This window comes from Poromitra crassiceps (assembly GCF_964638095.1).
Source record: "Poromitra crassiceps genome assembly, chromosome: 9".
Classification (NCBI taxonomy): Eukaryota; Metazoa; Chordata; class Actinopteri; order Beryciformes; family Melamphaidae; genus Poromitra; species Poromitra crassiceps.
The window spans coordinates 36,506,424-36,528,337 of NC_139630.1; the positions used below are offsets into that span (position 1 = coordinate 36,506,424).

At 41.6% G+C, this 21,914-nt stretch overlaps 1 protein-coding gene across 2 annotated transcripts in view; it reads left to right on the forward strand.

Moving 5' to 3' along the window:
- LOC310782660 (uncharacterized protein) overlaps positions 1 to 19,615 on the forward strand; it is a 38,249-nt gene extending 18,634 nt beyond the window's left edge. For both annotated transcript variants that reach the window (XM_083643371.1, XM_083643372.1), the window contains 19 exons: positions 85 to 249; positions 434 to 796; positions 1,828 to 1,971; positions 3,745 to 3,915; positions 5,204 to 5,287; positions 7,057 to 7,608; positions 7,691 to 7,776; positions 7,885 to 7,949; positions 8,641 to 8,762; positions 8,969 to 9,178; positions 9,770 to 9,991; positions 10,252 to 10,368; positions 10,473 to 10,663; positions 12,329 to 12,493; positions 12,606 to 13,979; positions 14,103 to 14,144; positions 16,423 to 16,479; positions 16,615 to 16,687; positions 17,062 to 19,615. In XM_083643371.1, the coding sequence (XP_083499497.1) occupies positions 85 to 249; positions 434 to 796; positions 1,828 to 1,971; positions 3,745 to 3,915; positions 5,204 to 5,287; positions 7,057 to 7,608; positions 7,691 to 7,776; positions 7,885 to 7,949; positions 8,641 to 8,762; positions 8,969 to 9,178; positions 9,770 to 9,991; positions 10,252 to 10,368; positions 10,473 to 10,663; positions 12,329 to 12,493; positions 12,606 to 13,979; positions 14,103 to 14,144; positions 16,423 to 16,479; positions 16,615 to 16,687; positions 17,062 to 17,132 (4,274 nt within the window). In that variant the 3' untranslated portion in view covers positions 17,133 to 19,615. The remainder of the gene's footprint in view (positions 1 to 84; positions 250 to 433; positions 797 to 1,827; positions 1,972 to 3,744; positions 3,916 to 5,203; positions 5,288 to 7,056; positions 7,609 to 7,690; positions 7,777 to 7,884; positions 7,950 to 8,640; positions 8,763 to 8,968; positions 9,179 to 9,769; positions 9,992 to 10,251; positions 10,369 to 10,472; positions 10,664 to 12,328; positions 12,494 to 12,605; positions 13,980 to 14,102; positions 14,145 to 16,422; positions 16,480 to 16,614; positions 16,688 to 17,061) is intronic.
- The last annotated feature ends 2,299 nt before the right edge of the window (positions 19,616 to 21,914 follow it).

Genomic DNA, 21,914 nt, shown 5'->3' on the forward strand with positions numbered 1-21,914 from the left:
CTTTAAGGAACAAGCCTGGTATTTTCTAATGGCGGGGATGGTGCAGAACTGCAGATATATTTTCCTTCTTGATTTCCTTCATAGTCTGCACTCCAAACACCACTGGAGTGCTACAGTGTACCTGTGAGGACCGGTTTGGTTGGTCATGTGACAAGTGCGTGACTTATGGTGCGTGCAGTAACACTACAACAGAAACCTGCAGATGCATAAATGATCCTCCAGATGAACAGTTCTGTGAGCCAATCACAGGTGAGCATGCAAGCCAATCAAAAAGTTGTATCTATGAGTTTCTTAGTATTGATACAATATTGCAGCGTTTAGAATCTTTAAAACAGAATATTTTAACAATTACATTGTTTTGTGATAATTCACTTTACTGAAAATTGGGCTCTTAAGGATGCTTAAACTCATAATTTGTTTTATGTTTTACCAGGGCTCACTTCATGCTTACGATCAACCACAACTCCAACACCGACAACAACAATCGTCACTACAACAGCGACAACAACAATCGTCACTCCAACACCGACAACAACAATCGTCACTACAACACCGACAACAACAATCGTCACTACAACAGCGACAACAACCGCCACTCCAACACCGACAACAACAATCGTCACTACAACACCGACAACAACAATCGTCACTCCAACACCGACAACAACAATCGTCACTCCAACACCGACAACAACAATCGTCACTACAACACCGACAACAACAATCGTCACTACAACACCGACAACAACCTTCACTCCAACACCGACAACAGCCACCACTCCAACACCGTCTACAGGTATTGCATATCAAATGCACTGTAAATCGGTTCCAAAAGTGACCTGGTGTGGGAACAGGTTTTTGCCAGGCTTGATATGCTACCTTCAAAGTGAATCTAGAGACTCTGAGACTACTGATGCATCTAGAGTCCATCAAATGAGGATCCACTAGTCACTTAAAATGGAAATGATGTACAGGAATGTCTCTTTCTCTTTTAGATAAGCTAAAGCAGCATTTCCCAAGCCTTTTTTCTCTGGACCCACTTAAGAAAAATCAGCCTTCTTTTCAGATTACATGTTTGAATTCATACAAATGGTTTTTTTGTATGAGTTTCCAAGGTTTCCCAAGTCTCAGGAAACTGTATAGCAGGGATACTCAACTTGCTTTGCCCGGGGGCCACTTTCGTGAAATGATAGAAGGCCAGGGGCCAGTTAATAAACAATCAATATACATTTTTCTGTAGTGGATTGTAGGTTTTTGGGGTGTCAGCCAGAGTTAAGTCTGACAATGTTGTGCACACCAGATAGTTAAGTACATACATAAGTGCCTGGGTAGCGAGCAGACGGCGGTATTTGACAATTTAGCAGCTAAATCATAGATTATTGAAAGATATTCCATATTCCAGACTGAAATGCTATAACAGAAGTGGAGTATTGGCCAGAATGACATTTGGACACTTATTCAGCGGGTATCTTGCATGTTGCGTTCAGGTGCACTGTAATTTTTTTTCTTTTGCAATTCCATCGCGGGCCACACAGGGGGCGCCCACAGGCCGCCAGTTGAGTATCACTGCTGTATAGTATATAAAAGTATATAATTACAGTACCTTCTTTTTCACATGATAATTAAAAGCCTAATCATGACCACAAATCAATTAGCTTATAGGCTAGAAATTCTATAATTATACAATACATCCGTTTCACATTTTTAAGTAACAATGTCTACTTGTGTTGTCCCTGACATATAAACAGCAAAATAAATAAAATATTCTGAATCTTAAGAGCATGTTGATCTTTAACGTCCAATTTTGTTTGTTCTTTTCCTTCATAGTAATAGTTGATGTTGGGACTGAAGTACGCATCCCAGTTGCCAATGCGTCAGTTTGGCTAGATCGAATCAGGAATTTTCTGAAGAATTCTTCGTTTCCCATCATCATCAGTGACACAACTATAACAGAGGCGAATCTCACTACAGGTAAGAACCTCTGCTTTATTAATTTATTTACAGTTACATCCTGAATAATGGAACTTTAAAGGGGACCTATTATACTTTTCCATATTTTGTGTCATATACTGTAATGGTGGATGTTCATATTAAATGTGGCCAAAGTTTCAAAATAAGGTCGACATATGTGAAAGTTATCCCCATTTGGAAAAAAAAAATCATGGGATTTTGACTGCTCTGAACAAGAGAGGTTGCAAGAGTTGAAAGTGAACACAGGGTGATGCTAACCTGACTCTGCCAGACGGGGGCGGTATTGTGTTCACACGTGTGCGTGTCTTGTGAACACAATGCCGCCCCCGTCTGGCAGAATCAGGTTAGGGTGATGCTAGATAGACCCTGATTACCCAATTGGTCTTGCTCCAGCTCTGCACTGTTCAAACCATACCCAACTAAATGGGATCCTATGGAGCCAGCCTTGAGTGCATGATGTCGTGTCGCAATTCACAAAACCAGACTTTACAGGCTGTACTTTTTACTAAATTCACACATTTTAAAACTGTGACAGTTCACACAACTTTAACACATACATATTATACATCAAACCCTTCAGCTACTTCTCATTCAGTGTCAAAATGTAAGGGATGCGATGTATAGATTTTAATATTAGTTGATTGACACTACTGTCCCACTCTTTTTCACAGTAGTAACTGCTGTCAGCTAAAGAGTCAAACGGGGCCTTTCAGACAGAGGCTGATCTGAGATAACCTGACTCCGCCAGATGGGGCGGTATTGAGTTCACAACAGTGAAACAGAAAGTGAAGGAAAGCCATCCATCTGGCAGCGTCAGGTTAGATCTGAGGGGCTGCCTAAAGGGACAGTACCAGAAAAGGGTTAGGGTTAGGGTTAGGGTTAGAACTGTGAATCATGCACAGCTACTCTAGTGGCAACACAGTCTCTTAGAAAATTGTGAAATACTAACATTGGTCCACAGCCAAAAACGTTCTATTTCACAATTTTAGCTCTAAAATTGTTAAATAGAAACATTTAGTTTTTTTTAATGGTAGTTTTTACACGGGTGGGAGTTTTGAGACCGGTGAGAGAGGTTAGGTTTAGGTGTGTGTAACGGCGTTGTGTTAATGGTAATTGCACTGCGCCAAGAGAGCTAGCTCCCTTGGCGGAGCTGATTAACGGGCCTTTATACTGGGGGAGTGAGTTTAACCAACTTACTCGCTACCACTCGGGAATCATGAGCACTCCCATTCATTCGGTTACACGTGGGAGGTGGGAGAGGTTTAGGGTTAGGGTAAGGGGTTAGGGTTAGGCGTGGGGGGTGGGAGAGGTTAGGTTTAGGTTTGGGGGGTGGGAGAGGTTAGGGTTTGGGGGTGGGAGAGGTTAGGGTTAGGGTAAGGGGTTAGGGTTAGGCATGGGAGAGGGGTCCCCGGGGGTCGGAGACCACCAAGGGGGTCGGTGGTCGGAAGGGGTTCTCCCGACTACCTCAGACCTTCTAACCCTAACCCTTACCCAGACCATAACCCTAACCCTAACCCTTACCCAGACCGTAACCCTAACCCTAACCAAAAACCCACCTAAGAAAACATGTTTCCATTTAACTTTTGTGACGAAATTGTGAAATAGAAACGTTTTTAGGCCGTGGACAAATGTTTCTATTTAATTTGTTTTTGGAGAGTCTCAGAATAAAATAATAGAACTGTAAATTAGCATAATAAGATATGTTTTCTGAAATGATATATGATTTGTTTGGTTTGGCTTGGGATTGTTTTCTCCTTGATTTTCTTCATATAGTGTGCACTCCGTACACCACTGGAGCAGTAAACTGTACGTGTGAGGACCAGTTTGGTTGGTCATCATGTCACAAGTGCGTGATCTATGGTGCGTGCAGTAACTCTACATCAGAAACCTGCGGATGCATAAATGGACTTCCTTCTGATGGACCGTTCTGTGAGCCAATCACAAGTGTGTATAGTCATATTTATTTCTACAAGGAAATAGAAGTGTAGTCACTAGGGCTATAGAGAGGCAAAGTGGAACGTCACTTCCTGCTTCAGCACTGTACCAGAGATTTTCATGCGCCATTCATTTTCCCATAGACATTTCGTAAAATGCTTATAATATAGTTTTACTTTGTCGAACCAAACAATTCAGCTAACGCTATAATCAGGAGAGACCATAGAACATTTCACTCGGACCAAAATAAAAATAAAACATTGCAAAAATATTTTCTTTAAACCCGCATTTTTTTTAACGTTTTGGTCCCAGTGAAATGTTATGCGATATCTCCTGTTTGTAAATATATCTGTACCGTTTGGTTTGAAACAGTAAAACTATTTCTATAAGCATTTTACGAAATGTGTATGGGAAAATAAATGGCGGATGAAAATCTCTGGTACAGTGCTGAAGCAGGAAGTAGGCGGTCACTTTGCCTCTCTATTGAATGGATACATGATATGGATATGGATATGAATACATATACTTTTGTGGCTATGTGCTCATCATCTTCTGTAATATTTCTCTGGATGTTTTCGACCTACTCTGCCTTACAAAGCAACAGTTGCAATGATGAAATTATTTTGTGTTGCTTTGAAAGCTAAACACCGGCCATAACATTTGGCTTTTAATTAAGAAGTTTTTACTGCTCTTTGGCTCTCTGGGGCATCATTGCTCTATGATGGTAAGCTCATCAGAAAGCAGTTGTATTTATATTTATTGATCTCTCAAGCCATGATAACATAGAAATATTGCTGCATTCATGTGCTGTCGCAGTAATTGGAAAAATGAGATCCCGACTCGCAAAATTTACTTGAATTGACACTCAAGTCGGAACTCAGAAACTTGGTGAAAATGTGGGTACATGACTTGTCATTATATACGCAGAAACCAGGCAGAAACATGGCGGACAAAAGTGCTTTGTTGATGGTATTGGAAACTTTTTATTTTGCTCCCATGAATATGGTATTATTGTTAGTTGCTGTCCACGTAGAGTGACCTAGAGTAGTTAGACAAGTTATCTATTATCATTAACCCTGATTTGGTATCCACATTCCGATCATTACGACACCACATGAACATGAACACACCGACGTCGGAGGAATGACTTGCCAATTCAGAAAATTTAACCATCCGAGGAGCCCATGAATGCAGCATATTTCTGTGTAAATCCGCCAAATAGCATCCTAAAGGATTAAATGTTTGTACACTTTCCTTTTTTAAACAATCTTTTTAATCTTCTGTTTTCTGTTATCAGGTCTCACTTCATGCGAGACCACAACTCGTGCTCCAACAACTCCTGTTCCAACCTCAACGACTTCTCCAACACCAACAACAACAGGTATTACACATCATTTGTACTGAAGGTATATTTCGGGGTCATAAATGTGACCAATATTAGATGCATACTGTAACTCAAAAAGGTATTGCATTACACTGATTTCAAAGGCAGAAACATTACTTTATTCCATTCTTCCTGAGAACAGCAATCCTGCACTACACTTGTTATTACTTTTCTTTTACAACAACAAAAAATGGACAATTGCATCCTCTCTTATAAAAATCAGCATAACACAATTACCTCGCCATGTGTGCTTGGCTACTGTATTGTTTTGTCTGCAGAAAGGCAAACAACAATACAGTAAAGGCAGGAATTTTTAGTACATCAATGTCTGATGAGTTTTACACATCACCCACATATTTGAAAACGTGAATAATTGTCTCTGTAGCCTTTAATTGGCTGCTTCCTGCTTGTGTGGTAGTCCTTTATCTAATTTAATTATTAAGCAGTTATAATTTCAACTTGCGGATGCATAAATGGACTTCCTTCAGATGGACAGTTCTGTGAGCCAATCACAGGTGAGCACATCTATCTCTTCACACGAGTGAGAAGGCGGTGTTTAAGAGTTTTTACATCGGTTTAAATAAAACTTAAGACTTCGATGATTGCAGGAAGAGGAAGGAAGGAAGAAAGGTGGAACATCTTTGCACTTGCAAAAAATAAAATAAGAAATTACACTGATTTGCCAAATCGGTGCGCTGTCGGCTAATTCAAGGTCAACATTTTTTAATCCAACGGTACACTTTTCTCAGAACTTGGAGGGGTGATGATTTTGGCACTGTTTACATTGATTGGCCAAATGGGGGAGCTATAATTCAAGAGCAAAATTTCAGTCTGAATTTTGATGAAACTTGGAGGGGTGATGGTTTTGGCAATTTCAAACTTTGAATGTTCATGGAGATCGAGCACCTGATGACTTGGTGCAGTCAAAACAACCTGGAGCTCAATGCTCAAAAGAGGTTGTGGTTGTGGACTACCGGAGGAATGCAGCCCTAGCCTGGGTAAACCCAGCCGCCACGTGACCTGCTCTCAGACCTGCTCTCAGTCACACCTTGTGACTAGTGAGCAGGGTCTGTCTGAGAGCAGGTCACGTGGGGGCTGGGTTTACCCAGGCTAATGCAGCCCCACCTTCCCCCATCACCCTGGATGACTCCCCAGTCAACACTGTGTTTATTAACCTCATTGTTGCCTTAACCGCAAGATTAAACCTTCAGAAGACCTATTTGTAACTTCAAACAGATATGAGTTTTTGAATATTTTTTCCCAGCACACACCAGGATAGGATATAGACACTCTTTATTATAATTACATTAAAACTGAAAAAAGCACCCAGGAGAGAGGCACTGCTGTGCACAGGGCTTCCTCAGCTGCAGATATGAGTTTTTCTTCTTTTGTGATCATCCATTTATGAAGATAACACTTGCCGTTAGTTAGTTGTTTGCTCCTTGTAATGTTACTGCTGTCAGGCTGAAACCGAGACATGACTTCCCTGTAGATTTTCATGACTGACTGTTGATCTTGATTACGTCTTTTTCTCTGTAACTGATGTAGCCTAAGGGATTACAGTTATTTTTTTTGTAATCTCATTACGTACTCCCGTTACAGGTAATCCATTACTCCCCAAGCCTGCTAGTAAATGTAACTGGCTAATTTTCAGTAACTTGCACAATACTGGAATGAGATTAGGTTACATAGTCTGAACAATATAAGCAATCACATGACTCATCACATTTGTAGCTAATCTGTAAGAAGATTTTTTTTATTTACAGTTACAACAATGTCATCAACTACAACTCAACCTAGCACTACAACATCCTCTCCAACCACTACCCCAGCATCAACAACACATAGCACAACGACCGTGTCAACGACAACACCCACTACGACTGTGGCAGCCAGCACAACAACTGTGGCAGCCACCACAACGACTGTACCAGCCACCACAACGACCGTGGCACCGACAACACCCGTCACGACTGTGGCAGCCACGACAACGACTGTACCAGCCACCACAACGACCGTGTCAACGACAACACCCACCACGACTGTGGCAGCCATGACAACAACTGTGGCAGCCAGCACAACAACTGTGGCAGCCACCACAACGACTGTACCAGCCACCACAACGACCGTGGCACCGACAACACCCGTCACGACTGTGGCAGCCACGACAACGACTGTACCAGCCACCACAACAACCGTGTCAACGACAACACCCACCACGACTGTGGCAGCCACGACAACAACTGTGGCAGCCACCACGACGACTGTACCAGCCACAACAACCATCACAACTTCAACAACAACAATACCACTACCAGGTACATGTATTACACAGAACATCTAGAGCTGAATGAATGTGTATAAATATTTTCCTTGTGGTAATAACTGCCTTTGTTGTAGTGATACGGAAGTTCACCATGGACGTTGTATTTGAAGATTCCTTCAATGACAAAAACCATCCAATGTTCAAAGCAATCGAGAAAACTGTGAGTCTTTACGTGTGCGCTTGTGTGTGTGTGCTATCTGTACCATTCAGTTTTCATCATGGTACATGTTTGAGAATCACATAACAAGGATGCCACTTTCTCAAACAGATTAAAGAAAGGATTTCTGAAGCGTCCTTCAATGATATAAAATCAGCAAAGTTAATTAGTTTAAGGTAAGGAAATTTTTTACCCTTTCTGTTTTACTTTCCATCATTTGTTGTTGTTGTGCTTTTCCATTTCCATTGATCAGTTAAGTCGTAGTCCCCCACACTGAAATTGGGGTGGGACTAATGGATCGGCCCCCTGATGGTCTGTCTCCGATAGCTCGGACGTCACTGATTAGATTCTGATGTAACTTTGTGGAATGATGTGTTCTGCCATTTTTGAAATTACACTGATTGGCCTAAGGGGGGCACTACAATAATATTTGTTCAATTGTCTTACATCTGCACAATATCTCAGACATCGCTGGCTGTATGATTTTCATCAACTTCATCAACATTGCTCCATTCTGTTTCTTTTGCACTGACTGCACTAAGGGGACTGTTACAATGTTTGTTTACTTGTTCAGTTTTGTAAAAATGATGCATCTCACAACAGTTTTCTCACATGGATCAGACCAAGGAGGGAGCATGTGCAATATTGCAATATTTTTACAAAATTTGGGGAAATGTTATTCATGGTTATTTTTTGTAGAGTGGGTGGTACAGTAACACTGGCACAGCAAATAGGCTATACTGTGGCAGTAAGTGGATGGAAATGGCAAATAGGCTATACTGTGGCAGTAAGTGGATGGAAATGGTCAGTAAGTGGATGGAAATGGTGTTGATTATGCGTGTATTTGGATTCAATTCTTTGTTTTAGGAAGGGGAGTGTCATCGCTGAATATGCTATCACAACAACCTCTAGAGAATCCACAGAAATTAAACAACTAGAAAATGATATATTGTCAGAGGTGGGAAAAAGCTTCACAATAATAACGGAAAGTAAGACTCAGATTCTGTTTTTTACAAGTTCATAAAAATATCCTTAGGTCTAGTCATAAAATTGTAATAGAATATCTTGCCTGTAATTTGCCAAACTCTTGCTATGAGATTGTTATTGTTTGTGATTTAAGAGGAGTATGATCACTGTGTTCAGATGATAGCTTGCATAATAACAGACTAACCTTTATTTCGATTTCTTATTTAAGGGGTGGAACCATTATCTTTTGACCCAGATGAAGCATTTACTGGGGACACTGTGACAGTGAAATGTGGGCTGCCGGGCGACAATCTAAATCCTATCACCTGGACGGCAGAGTGGAAAATTAATGGAAACCCAATCAATGGGAGACACACACAAGACATAAAGAATGGAGAAGCAATACTAACAGTGAATCAAGTTCAGAAAAGTGACAATGGTAAGTAACAGATGTGGTCAGTTTCAGTCAATAGATGTTTTGTCTCCACCATTAAGGATATTTCATGCAGGATTTTGGCTGGAGGATGCAAATTAATTTGTTTCTAGCCACACAAAAATGTCCATGATTGCATCCATTGTTTTGGCCTGGTGCCCAACACTGCTATGAACTACTGAAGAACATTTTGAGAGGGGAATGCCATATTATGTTTAATTTGTGAATTAGGGCTATACAAATAAACTTGACTTGACTTGACTATTATCCAATTATGTAATCAAACTGATTTCCATGAGATGACTAAATAAATAAATATGTTAACCCCCCCCCCCCACACACACACACACACACACACACACACACACATATATTTGTTGAACTATAAAGCAAACATATGTACTGTATGTGTGTGTGTGTGTGTGTGTGTGTGTGTGTGTGTGTGTGTGTGTGTGTGTGTGTGTGTGTGTGTGTGTGTGTGTATATACAGTGTATCTATATATATATATACGGTATATATATATATATATATATATATCAACATTGTCTCACAATTGCTGGACCTCAACATTGATGGATGATCACCTTTATTTCCAGGAATATATGAATGTATTCTGAGACTGAGAGGTGGAGGAGTTTTCCAGCACACTGGATCTCTTGTTGTCAAAACTTTGTCAAAACCTAGCATCCAGGTGGACCCCATCAAAAGAAATATCTTTTGCCAAGATGATGAAGATACCCCCCCAGTGACATTGAAATGCACTGTCAACGCCCCCTTCCAGATGCAGCTAAAAGAAACTCAAAATGTACTTGCCACAGGTAAACTTGGAACAAACAAACATAAAAAGGCAATCCAGCTCCATTGGAATCGCTTAAATATTCTGCATGCTACGGTTAATGCAGTTCAGATTTATCTATAATAGTTTGAAATAATATACTCTATTGTGCTTATTAAATATTAATTCTAAGCTACTATAAATAAACTTAGCAGTCATATAATGCGAGTGATTGATTATTCACAATTTGAAACATAACACATTTTTCCAATGTTGAGTTGAGTGTTTAATGTGACTGTTTAGGCTCTACTATCATCCATGATTATACTACTAAATGTAGCAACCAGCAAAAGCAATTCACTTGTGAAGAGACAACAACCAACAGGCAAAAGACCATCACAGTCATCATATCCAAAGCTTGTAAGTGTTGATGCAAACATTCCAGAGCATTTTCTATGCAAAAGGGGGGAAGGGATTGTGTGTTGTTGCCAATAATACTGGGTCAAAGACTTCTTCCTCTCCAGTACCTAGTTGTAAAAATGAAACATTTGGTGACGGAAAGGTCGGTGACACGGCTACAGCTGTCTGCAAACCAGATGAGGATGGTGAGAAGTCAGCAACATGTCAAGAAGATGCTGCTGGGAGAGGTCGCTGGGAAGTTACACGAGACAACTGTACCCTGAGGGTGATTGCAGAACTGCTTTCTGAGTCACAGGTGACATTGTTCTCCAATTTATATTTCATGATGGTGACAACATTCAGAACCCATGTCAACTTTGGCCAGAGAGATGTTTTGAGAAAGTGATTATTTAGAACCATACAGACATCAGACAGACACTTTTGAACATTAACTATCTAATGGGGGCATTAGGGGCGTAAGATGTTGGAGCTTAACCCTGGGAATGTCTGGGATGTACAGCAAAATTGGCATAAAGACCTCAGGTGGTCCCAAGCAAAATGAGGAATAGTTCAATTCCACTTATAGTTCGCTCACTAGGGCCAGAAGTATAGAGCTCAACATTCACGTGACGTTCCGTGACGTCTCCCAGTCTGGAAGTGAATGGTGAGTGGAGAAACATCATATTCATTTTCTCAATAGACATTTTGAAAAATCCTTATACAGTATAACGAGCTTTAAGGCTGGAACCAAGCCAACCAGCTACCTACTGAATTGTGACCATAAAACATTTCACTTGGAGCAAGAATAAAAAATGGTCACTCACGATTCAGTATAATGATTAGGGCTTTTTTCCTTTTCTTTTTCTATATGTCAAGATGATGATAAAAGATGATAAAACATGCATCTGTACCGCAAAACAGACAAATCTGTGTGTGGGTGTGTGTGTGTGTGTGTGTATGTATGTATTTTTAACACACTGCCTGTTAACTTAGAGGCCATGCTTATGTAGGCCTACAGTACAGTATATCACTGCTTCAATGTGAGAGCCAACCACTTCAAACCAATCATATACTGTACTTTGGAAACAGACTCGGTTGTTCCAAAAATGTGCCAAGCTCTCAGAGACAATAACACTTGCATCATATCAAGTGGCGTGGTACATTGCCTGTGCTAAAAAGCCAGGTTATAGGTTATGGTTTGGGTTAAGGTTAAATAGCAAAAAAGTTAAATGTGACTTCCGGTTGACACGTCGGGATGTGAACTTCGGTCTCCGATGTGAAAGCAGAGTGTTTTACGCCTCCTAGTCCGAACAGTGAATGAGAACAACCTGATGCATAATGTGGCTCCGCCTCTTTGCAGCACCACAGCAATTTTGTTGGCTCTTGTACCGCATTCAAGACAACTCGGACCGCTGTAAGTTTCAACATGGAACCTCCGCCCCCGGCCTATTTGTGTTTACGCTGCGCTTCCCGCTCGGGGCGAAAGGCCAAACAGGCTATAGGTTGTTATAGCAACCCGCGTTGTTAGCATTGTAGCTACCTACTAGCTAACAATGCTAACCGAACATGCTGAATGCTGAATTTCACATAATCATAATCACTCTAATCAGAACGAAACATAGATGACACAAACACATATTAACGTTAACATTAATTAATGACATCACATTTTGTGTTAAAATGTCAACAAACGTCTTTATAATAATTCTGTGATTACCTGACACAAGTCACCATTTTGATCTGGCTATGACGTTAACTCAGACAAAGCGGAGCTCTGGATGATACCCGAATTTCCGATCTGTAATTCCGGCATGGACGACGGTTCAATTCACTTTTTACAGGTCGGAACCCATTTTTTATGGCGGTCCGAGTTCTCATGAACGTGGTATTAGTCACTGACTGGTTGGCCACCCCTGCTCTAATCCATTTTTATGTAACCATATTACTCTACAATAAATGCTTTCTTCCTTTCAAATTTCAGTTTTTGGATGAGACCCAAGTTCCAGCTTTCTTGGAGCGACTCAGTGTTGCCACAACCAACTTCACTGACGAAGTGGTTTCATCAGTCAACAACGTTGTCAACATTGTTGAAATACTGAGCCGGGTGGCAAATTTATCTATCCCAATAAATGAAACCCTAATGACGGTATGTGAATCAGGCTAGTGTTGTACACCTCTGTAAAACAATGTCCATCACGTCTATGTTTAACCTTTTTCTGCCTTGCTCATCATCAAATATATTTTTCCTTTGTATTTAGGATGTCCTGAAAACTGTAGATGTCCTCACCTCAGATGCCGCAAAGACGACATGGGACACTATAAATGCCAAAAACAGCTCACAGAGAAGAACTGACACTCCCGAAGCTCAAAGTCCCAGCTCAAACTTATTGTTTTCTATTGAGAGTATATCACGTGTTCTTACCAATGACTCCTTTGAAATTGCCACACAACGTATCGTATTGAACAAAACCACATTCACAGACTCCTTCAGTGCTGATCTCAACTCTTCCGTGGTGATAAGCATACCAGCTTCTAACAACCCTTTAAGCTCAATCACGACCATCACATTTGCCTCAATGGATAATGTTCTCCCAGCAAGAAATTCAAGAAATGAGACTGTCAACACCATTAATGGAAATGTGGTTCTGGTCAACTCCACCGGTACCATCAACAATGTGTCCTTCACCTTTGACATAAAGAACGACACCCTCGACAACCCTCGATGTGTCTTCTGGAACTTCCGCCTCTTCAACGGTCTCGGCGGATGGGATGACGAGGGATGTGAGTTGGTGTTCAACATTAACGAAACTGTCACCTGCAACTGCAACCATCTCACCTCGTTCTCCGTGCTTATGTCACCCTTCATTCCCAAAGAGATTAAGTTAGCTTTGGATGTCATAACCTATGTTGGCGTGGGCATATCCATAGGTTCCTTGGTCATATGCCTCATCATCGAAGCCATCATATGGAGAAAAATAAGCAAGAACAGCACTTCCTACTTTCGTCATGTTTGCATCGTTAACATCGCCGTGTCTCTCCTAATTGCAGACATTTGGTTTATTATCGGGGCTTCCATCAGTGCTGATAATGCTGATAATCCCCCAGCATGCAATGCGGCAACATTCTTCATCCATTTCTTCTACCTGGCCCTGTTCTTCTGGATGTTGGCGTCTGCTCTGCTATTGCTCTACCGTGCAGTCGCCGTCTTTGATGGGGATTTGTCTGACAGAGGCATGCTGGCTATCGGTTTCTCTCTAGGCTATGGGGCACCTCTCATCATCGTGATCATAACTATAGCTGTAACTGCACCCCGCGGCCACTACATAGGAGACGAGGGCTGCTGGCTGAACTGGAACGAGTCCAAGGCTCTCCTGGCGTTTGTGATCCCTGCGCTCTTGGTAGTGGCCATAAACCTGCTGATCCTGTGTGTGGTGATGTACAAAATGTTGAGGAGCAGGAGCGCGGGGGGCTCCGCGCGAGCAGCGGAGAGACATGTGCTGGTGGTTATTGCTAGAAGCTTGGCCGTCCTCACACCTTTTTTCGGAATGACTTGGGGTCTGGGAGTAGGAACCATGGTCGACCCCTACAACAGAGGAATCCATATTGTGTTTGCACTCTTCAATTCACTACAGGTAATTGATAAGTAGTTACTAATGCTGTGTTATGCATTATAGGTACTTTTTGAATAATAAGACTTTGTATTTTGGCATAGGACACATCCTAGCTGAGGTTCTAATCTTTGTATCGTTATACAGGGTTTCTTCATATTGGTGTTTGGAACATTATTGGATAAAGCGGTATGTATGTGTATTTGTATGTATGTACAGTATGTATGTCTGTCTGTTAGAAGTCTTAAAGGAACAACCAGCTTTATCATTACATTGAGGGTAGTATGCAGATGAATAATGTTTAACTTCCCTTCATGTTTACTGCATGGAGAACTCCCTGTTCATCTGCTGGCAGAGACTCCGCCCCCGCCAGCTGGTATGGCTCGTTAAGGCTCATTACAGCTCACCATCTGATTCACCTGTGGATGCGCATACAAAAATGACTAAGTACAATCTGTAGTTTGAATAACAGCCATGCGAGCCTAACCTGACACAGCCAGATGGGGGCGGTATTGTTTTCACAAAGCTTGTGAACACGATACCGCCCCCGTCTGGCAGAGTCAGGCGAGCCAGTGCAGCTTCAAGATGTGCCCTACATCCTAGAAGTGACATCACTGGCTCTAGGAAGTAGAGCAGATCCTGAAGCTGTTCCCCAGAGACACAGAGAGCATAAAAAAACTGCTGCTGTGTTTCACTTTAACATTATATCCTGATTTTAGCGAGATAGAGATAAGGTTGAAACGCAGTGTATAGTTGCTTTACCCACCAAACATTTTGACGTCGATCATCGTTGAATCCACGTTGGTCCTGGAGGTCGATTCCCATTGATTTGAGGGACTGCACCAGCGTCATTTTCTTGAATTAAACATAGCTAAAAGCTGTTGTGTGGTGGGCTGCGCAGACAACAAATGTAAAAAATTGCCAGTTAAAGTTTTTTTGTACTCCTGAGCAAAACAATGAAGCCATTGAGAATTGGCGAGAAGAAAAATGTGGATCTAGCTGTCAAGAAGTAAGTTGGAGTGTTCATCTTCCGTATATACGATCTTTTTGTGCAACATGCAACCATGCACGTGACATAGGAGAACGCCAGGATTGGAGGGGGGGTTTCCGTTTTCCCCCGTCTTGGGCGTGGTTTCTGAATGATGACGCGTTAAGCAGTGTCTCTATGGCAACGTGCAACTAAAGCTACAGCCAGAACCACAGAACTTCTGATTGTGAAGCACACATTTCAGAATGTATATCATCCTCAAGTCATACAGTGTTAGTTCCAGTGGAAGCTGACTTGCCACTTTCGCATTACAGCAGTAAGCCGTAACGTGGATGTTTGATATTATTTTAAACATTAATGTATACAGTCGGTCTGTGTGGGAACGCCCACAAAATGTTACTTCGGCTGGCGCGCGAGACTAGACAGTGGGGGGAGAACCCCATATATTTCAATGGGCTGACTCACCAAAGGATGGTCCTGCGGCTCTACACTACAGGATTGGGGATTCAAGAGCAGGTACATAGACGTCTGTTCAGATGTGCGTTTACTGCGGTGCTTGAATCCCCAATCCTGTCTGCCTGGGCTGGACTAGCAGCTAAATGCTAACTATGCTGGCTGGGAAGAACGGGAGGATTTCCCCCATGCTGACGTATTGGCCACGCGTCTATGAGGAGACACCGCCTGAATGTATAGAAGTGCTCCCAATTTGGTGTCCTGGAAGCTTCTTGGCACCACACAGTCGTTAGTTCCATCATTTTATCAAATTTGTAAATTAAACATTAAATGCGTACAACATTTCGCCACCCAACGCAATATGACTTTGTAGAAATACTTTCACACTAATCAATATCATCTCCCTATCAAGCTACAACTGCACAACTCATCAAAATGATTAACTAAACAGTTTGGAGCATTTTAGTTGGTTGAAAGAGGACAGTCAGACTGAATATTTTAGAAATCAACACTGAATCTCGGTTGGTGCTCAGTGGGTATTATTGACATGACATTGCAAACATGATGGGATATTATGCATCTCACAGGCTAGTAGGCAAAAACGACAATGAAACTGTTTTGTCTAGAAGTGGGCTGAAAATAGCTGGTCCAATTAGGAGCTAAATTATGGCTACGCATGGGTTACGAATACCTTGTAAAACCACTTGAAAATATGTTTTCCTCGAAATCACCATTCCTTAAAGTTCTGTTTTAATGTCGGCCAATGGTCATAATAATTTCACGTCTTGAACCAACGTCTATTGGATTCGTTCACCTTGACGCAGGCAGAGAAAAATGTTTGCTGGGTTCATGCTTTAAAAGGGCACAGCCCCCACCGCTCCTGTCCCCTTAAGTGTTACAATAACGATGAGTAAGCAATTAACACAGAGATCTATATCAGAAATGTTTGATGCAGAGGTAAGTAACTGCTGAGTCATTGGTAGCAGTACACTAATTTTGGGGAAATTATTTTGCCTACATTTTCAGGTCCGGTCAGAACTTGCAGAAAGGTCACGGGATATTAGTAGTGGTAATGGCACAAGGGTAAGATTTATTTATTTATTTATTTATTTATTTATTTATTTATTTATTTATTTGCACATCATTCTTTGTCAATACTTTTTTAATCCACTTTCAAATATCTTGGTGCTTTATGTTTTGGGTATGTTCTTCTTGTAGACCACCTCTGCTGGAAACTCATCATCAAGTGGCATCATTGGCTTTTTGCGGAATAACCGGAGAAGAGGAAGAGGTAATAGCTTTATTTTAAAGGAACATGAACAGGGGCATTTTGGTGTTGTTTTTTTCACCAGACATTTGTTACATTTTGTACTGACATTTCAATTAACTGGAAGATTGCATCTCAACATGGTTGACATTTCTTATCCACTCCAAAGAGCACTGTTTTTTGGGATGACATAAGTTACAGCCACCAGAACAAAATTAGTTTAAAATGAGTTTGTTTCAAATGATATGTGTGGGGACAAATGTCAAGCCTTTTCCCCCACCTTGACAAGAGGCTGGTGAAGAAAAAATATAAAGTTCAAAATGCCCGGTAGCACTCTAAAGTTGTATCTGTTTTTGCTGTCACAGTTGTCACGTGTGTTTTTTTTCTCTCCCCCCCAGATGGTTACAATGTGACCTCACATGAACGTTCAAGCAGCTCTGGTGCATCTGATTCCCAGGCCAACACTTGATAGCGCTGTGCAGTGGGCAGAAAAAGTAATGACCAACCAAGCCACTAAAATAATTATTCGTCATTCTTCAAGATAACCTTCACAAGTATTAAAGACCCTGGAAACCGAAATTCACAAAAACCTTCTAACTATGTAATTTAGGGTCTTACAGTATGTGATTAATTCTAATGCCTACCCCACACTACAGGATTTTCAAATCCTTGAAGATTATAAAAATCTTGAGAGCCCACACACTACAGGACAGAGAGAGCCGATTTTTTAACATTTCAATCTTGGGACACACACACAATCGCGTCTGTTCAAACGCAACCCCACACACTAGAAGATTATGCCGACGATTCACCTTGGAAGCAGGGCTCGACGTTAACTTTTAAAATGAATCTTGACGAGGAAACGTGTGGAGCTTTTATACACTGTGTGGTTTTCTGCTCGCGGAAGTCTTGAAAACTCCACTTTGTCCGCCCAGCCGCGTCCATTCGGGGTGTAGGCCTACTGTGCACGGCCAGGCGAAAACCGTCTGCACAGGTGCCTTGTGGAGGGGCGTGTCTGCTGATTTGACTCACTTTTCCGTGCGGACACTCGCCGATCTAAGCGCTTGTTGTAGGCTACATGCTTTGCAGTAGGCCTATAGCATTAGTTTTCCGTCCCGTTCAAAGACGCACGGGTATTTCACCTCGATGACAATTTCCTCGTTCTTTGTTTCTGTGCGGGGCTGCGGGCGGACGCGGACCAGATTATTTTGCGAAAAACTGTATGGAAACGCAGCTACTACTGGCTCTCTGCTCAAGATGCAATCGCCTGTCGGGTTGTAAATATCTAACATGTTAGATATGCCCGATTCACAATCGGGAAGAGGCAGTCTTCCCGATTGTGAATCTTTGAACCCCACACACTACAGGATAATTTGGGAAGATTATCTGCCCGACGCGCATCAAATCGGGAGCACCCCCGAGAAAATCGGGAGGGGGGAATCTTGGCCATAATCTTGCAAATTATCCTGTAGTGTGGGGTAGGCATAATGCCGCGTCTCCAGATGTGTGTAGTTCACACAGAAGAGAGAAGCCGTGCTGCGTCTCCAGATGTGTGTAGTAAGCCTCAAAACGTTTGAGACATTAGTTTCAACCCAAATTCTAAATATCTCCATTTCCCTGTTGTCATTGTTTGCTGAGGCAGGATTTGAATTTGGCGGTGCTTATGGCTCCAAAAATGACTGCGTATTGACGTCAATGTGGTGTGATGAACTGAAAATGCATATTTATGTTGGGTTTCCAGGGTCTTTAAGTTAAGCATGTGCTAGTCTATAACTCTCCCCAGATCAGCAGAGGGGGTGGAGCAAGGACTAGGACAGCAGGGGGAATTGGCCAAGTACAATTGGGGAGAAAATTGGAGAAAAAGAAGATCAAAAAGAGGGAGACTTGATGTTTACACAGACAGACAAAACAATAATTTAGCCATAAAAAATGCATTGCCACATGCCAAGTGTTTACAAACATGCTTTCATGTATTGCACATCTGAAGAAATTCATATTCAGTATTATATTCAGGTCCTGACTCTCTGTGGTCATTAAAGATTTCTAAATTCCCACACAGGCCTTCCTTCAATCATGGCCACCTAATCATCTCTCATTGCTTAATTGGCATATTCAGTCTTCAACTCTCCACTGTGATAGCTGATGTGTGGTGAGCGTTCTGGCGCAAACTGGCTGCCGTGCATCACCCAGGTGGGTGCTACACATCACCCAGGTGGGTGCTGCTACACATCGGTGGTGGATGAGTTGAGTTCCCTCCCCCTCCCTCCCCTGATGTGAAGCACTTTGCGTGTCTAGAAAGGCGCTATATAAATCCAATCAATATTATTATTAATTATTTTATATCATATTCAACATTTTTAGTGTATTAATTGGTGTACATCTAAACTCTTTTAGCATATGCACAAATCTTTTGAGCAAAAATATTACTGCTTGGTCATTCTGCTGTATAGTCAAAAGGTGCAGTACTGTACATTGGGTGAGACTGTGGCACAAATTAGCATGCTGTAGAAATGGTTTCTACTGGCTTCTACAGTATACACGCATAATGGCTTATTTTAATGAAAACTGCAATTAGTAATGTGTAATGTTAGTAATGTAGCGTAGCCCCTGATACTATACACTTGTATATACTGCCTAGGAATACCATATTGTCTTTTAAGAAGAATGGCTAGTTTGCACAGTGTATAGATTTTATAAATGTGATTCTTGTCAATTTGAACAGAAAATTGCACTTACAAATTATAATGTAGAATATATGGGGTGTGTGTGTGTGTGTGTGTGTGTGTGTGTGTGTGTGTGTGTGTGTGTGTGTGTGTGTGTGTGTGTGTGTGTGTGCATGCGCGTGCGTATGCGCGTGCGTGCATGGGTGAATGACACAGGCCTTCTCTATGTGAAATACGATATAATCTGCTCAGACTCTCATTTATTGTGAAATAAAGTTCCCTTGCTATTTCCCCCCCATTTCGAGTATTCATTACATCATTTCACAAAATGTCCACAAATTAGATGCAAAATGGGGTTTAGTTTACTTTGCCAATCAAATCAGTTAGGGCAAGACTGGTCTCGCAGTAGCCAGTCGTAAAAGTAAGACGGTGGGTTTGACCACGTGAGACTATGGGCAAGGCTGCTTTGCACATATTAACGACCTAGTAGACTCACAGGGTGCATCACAATGGTAAATTGACCTAGACAGATAGTCTAGGATCTGGCTCAGATATATGCACTCCATTTAGGAGAGCCAACTGTTATAGACTAATATGACCCCTGCGAACAACGTGGGATGTGTCTATCCGGTACGAAAAACCAGAAAATGGCCAGTTTTCTAAAAAAGTTAATGGGATTTTTGGCCAGCGCAAGCGGGCCCTATATCTGGCTTTGTCCAGTCCAATGTGCGTGCCGATTTGAATGCCGATGCTCGTGAAGGCTTTATCGCGCTGGCCATATGCTAGTTGCCGACCTAGCCTTGTTTTCCTTCAAAGATATCCTCATGATTGATTTTCTACCAGTTTATTCTTGCTGTGTGGCCTCACCTGTCCTGCAGCCCGCCGAGCTGGCCCTGCAACTTGCATTCGCAGCTCGGCTATATATATATATCGGCTATATATATATATATATATACCGGTATATATATACTGTATATATATATATATATATATATACTGTATATATATATATACATATAATATATCAACTATAATTCACTGAGAAACTTTTATCACATTGCAAGGAGGGGTTATGGTAAATTCATTGAGAAAACTTGTAGCTACATTGTAGCCTACTTGCAATAGGCTATTCACCTTCACCTGCTATCCCATAACCCGGAGGGTCATTGGCACCACAGCCGATCTGTCATAAGCTCTCTCCATCTCTCTCTGTCCTCGGCACGAGTCAGCAGCTCAATGTTTCACAGAGTTTTAATTGAGTCCACTGTAAATCCTCCAATCTTTTCTTTTGTCTCTGCCGTTTACCCGCTGCAAACACGTTTCTATTGTCCCACCCCAGTCAACAAAATAACCCGAATTGCATCAAAACACAGATGTTTTTAACAGGTATATGATGTGATGGTGTCATTATGAGATAGGGATAATAATATATACAGTCAATCAATAGGCCTACACCTATCCAAATTACGCATGGGGAGAATTACAGCATGTCTCATGCAAACTGTATTACGGGGACTGCAAGACGAGAATCTGGTTTGATTGAAGTAACGCCCAGGCATTGCCAGGCCACACCTGTAAATAATTCTGGTGGTTAACACTGCCCAAATCCCATTTGCACGGTGCATAAATGATTTGGCATTTGCAACATGTGTGCGCACACACACACACACACACACACACACACACACACACACACACACACACACACACACACACACACACACACACACACAGATGATGAGAAAGGATACCCAGTGTGGTTGCAATAGAACAATGATTTCTCTGCTGTCTTATCTTTTATTCAATAAGCTGTCAGCTTCCCTGCAGTCTCTAAGCCTGAGAGTGAAAAACAAAACTGCACAGTGTCAAATACGATCATTGACATTCGGCACACTACTGTTGTGTATGTAAAACCCGTCTTGGTAACACTTTATAATAATGTTCAGTCGTAAGTCATTTATAAACCTTTAGTTAATGATGAACTAACCATTTACAAAACATGAATATACATTTGTAGATGATCTATAAGTCTTATGTTAACATATACAAATGTGCTGTAAGTCATCTATAAACCTTTAGCCTTTAGGGAATGAAGTGTTCCTCACCTGTTGGTGTAATGGTGGTGTAACACATCCATGATGTGTAAATAATTTACAATTAATTTACAAGGCTTTCTGCATCCCCTAATCTAAAGTGTAAACCATTCATCACACATAAATGTGTTACAAGGGGGTAGCTCTGTTTGTCAAAATTGAAGCCAATGCGGAAGTGTCCTCTTTGCCTGCAGGGGGCGACCCATTGGTTTGTGGACTTCTGTTTTGAAGCCTCAAGTATGGCCTCAGTAAACACTTTCCTAATGTGTTTATGGTCTCAATCACTCGTTTCAGACTATGTTGTAGTTGCAGACTATGTTTTGGGGCGTGATTGACAGGTCGCTTGTCCACTGATCACACAGCTCGCCGATCATGGACCAATAGCAGGCCGTGCTCTGTAGGAAACCCCTGGACTTGTCCAGATCCAAGATGGCAATGGCCAAAATACCATATGTGTCAAAAACAGAAGTCCACAGACCAATGGGTTGCCCCCTG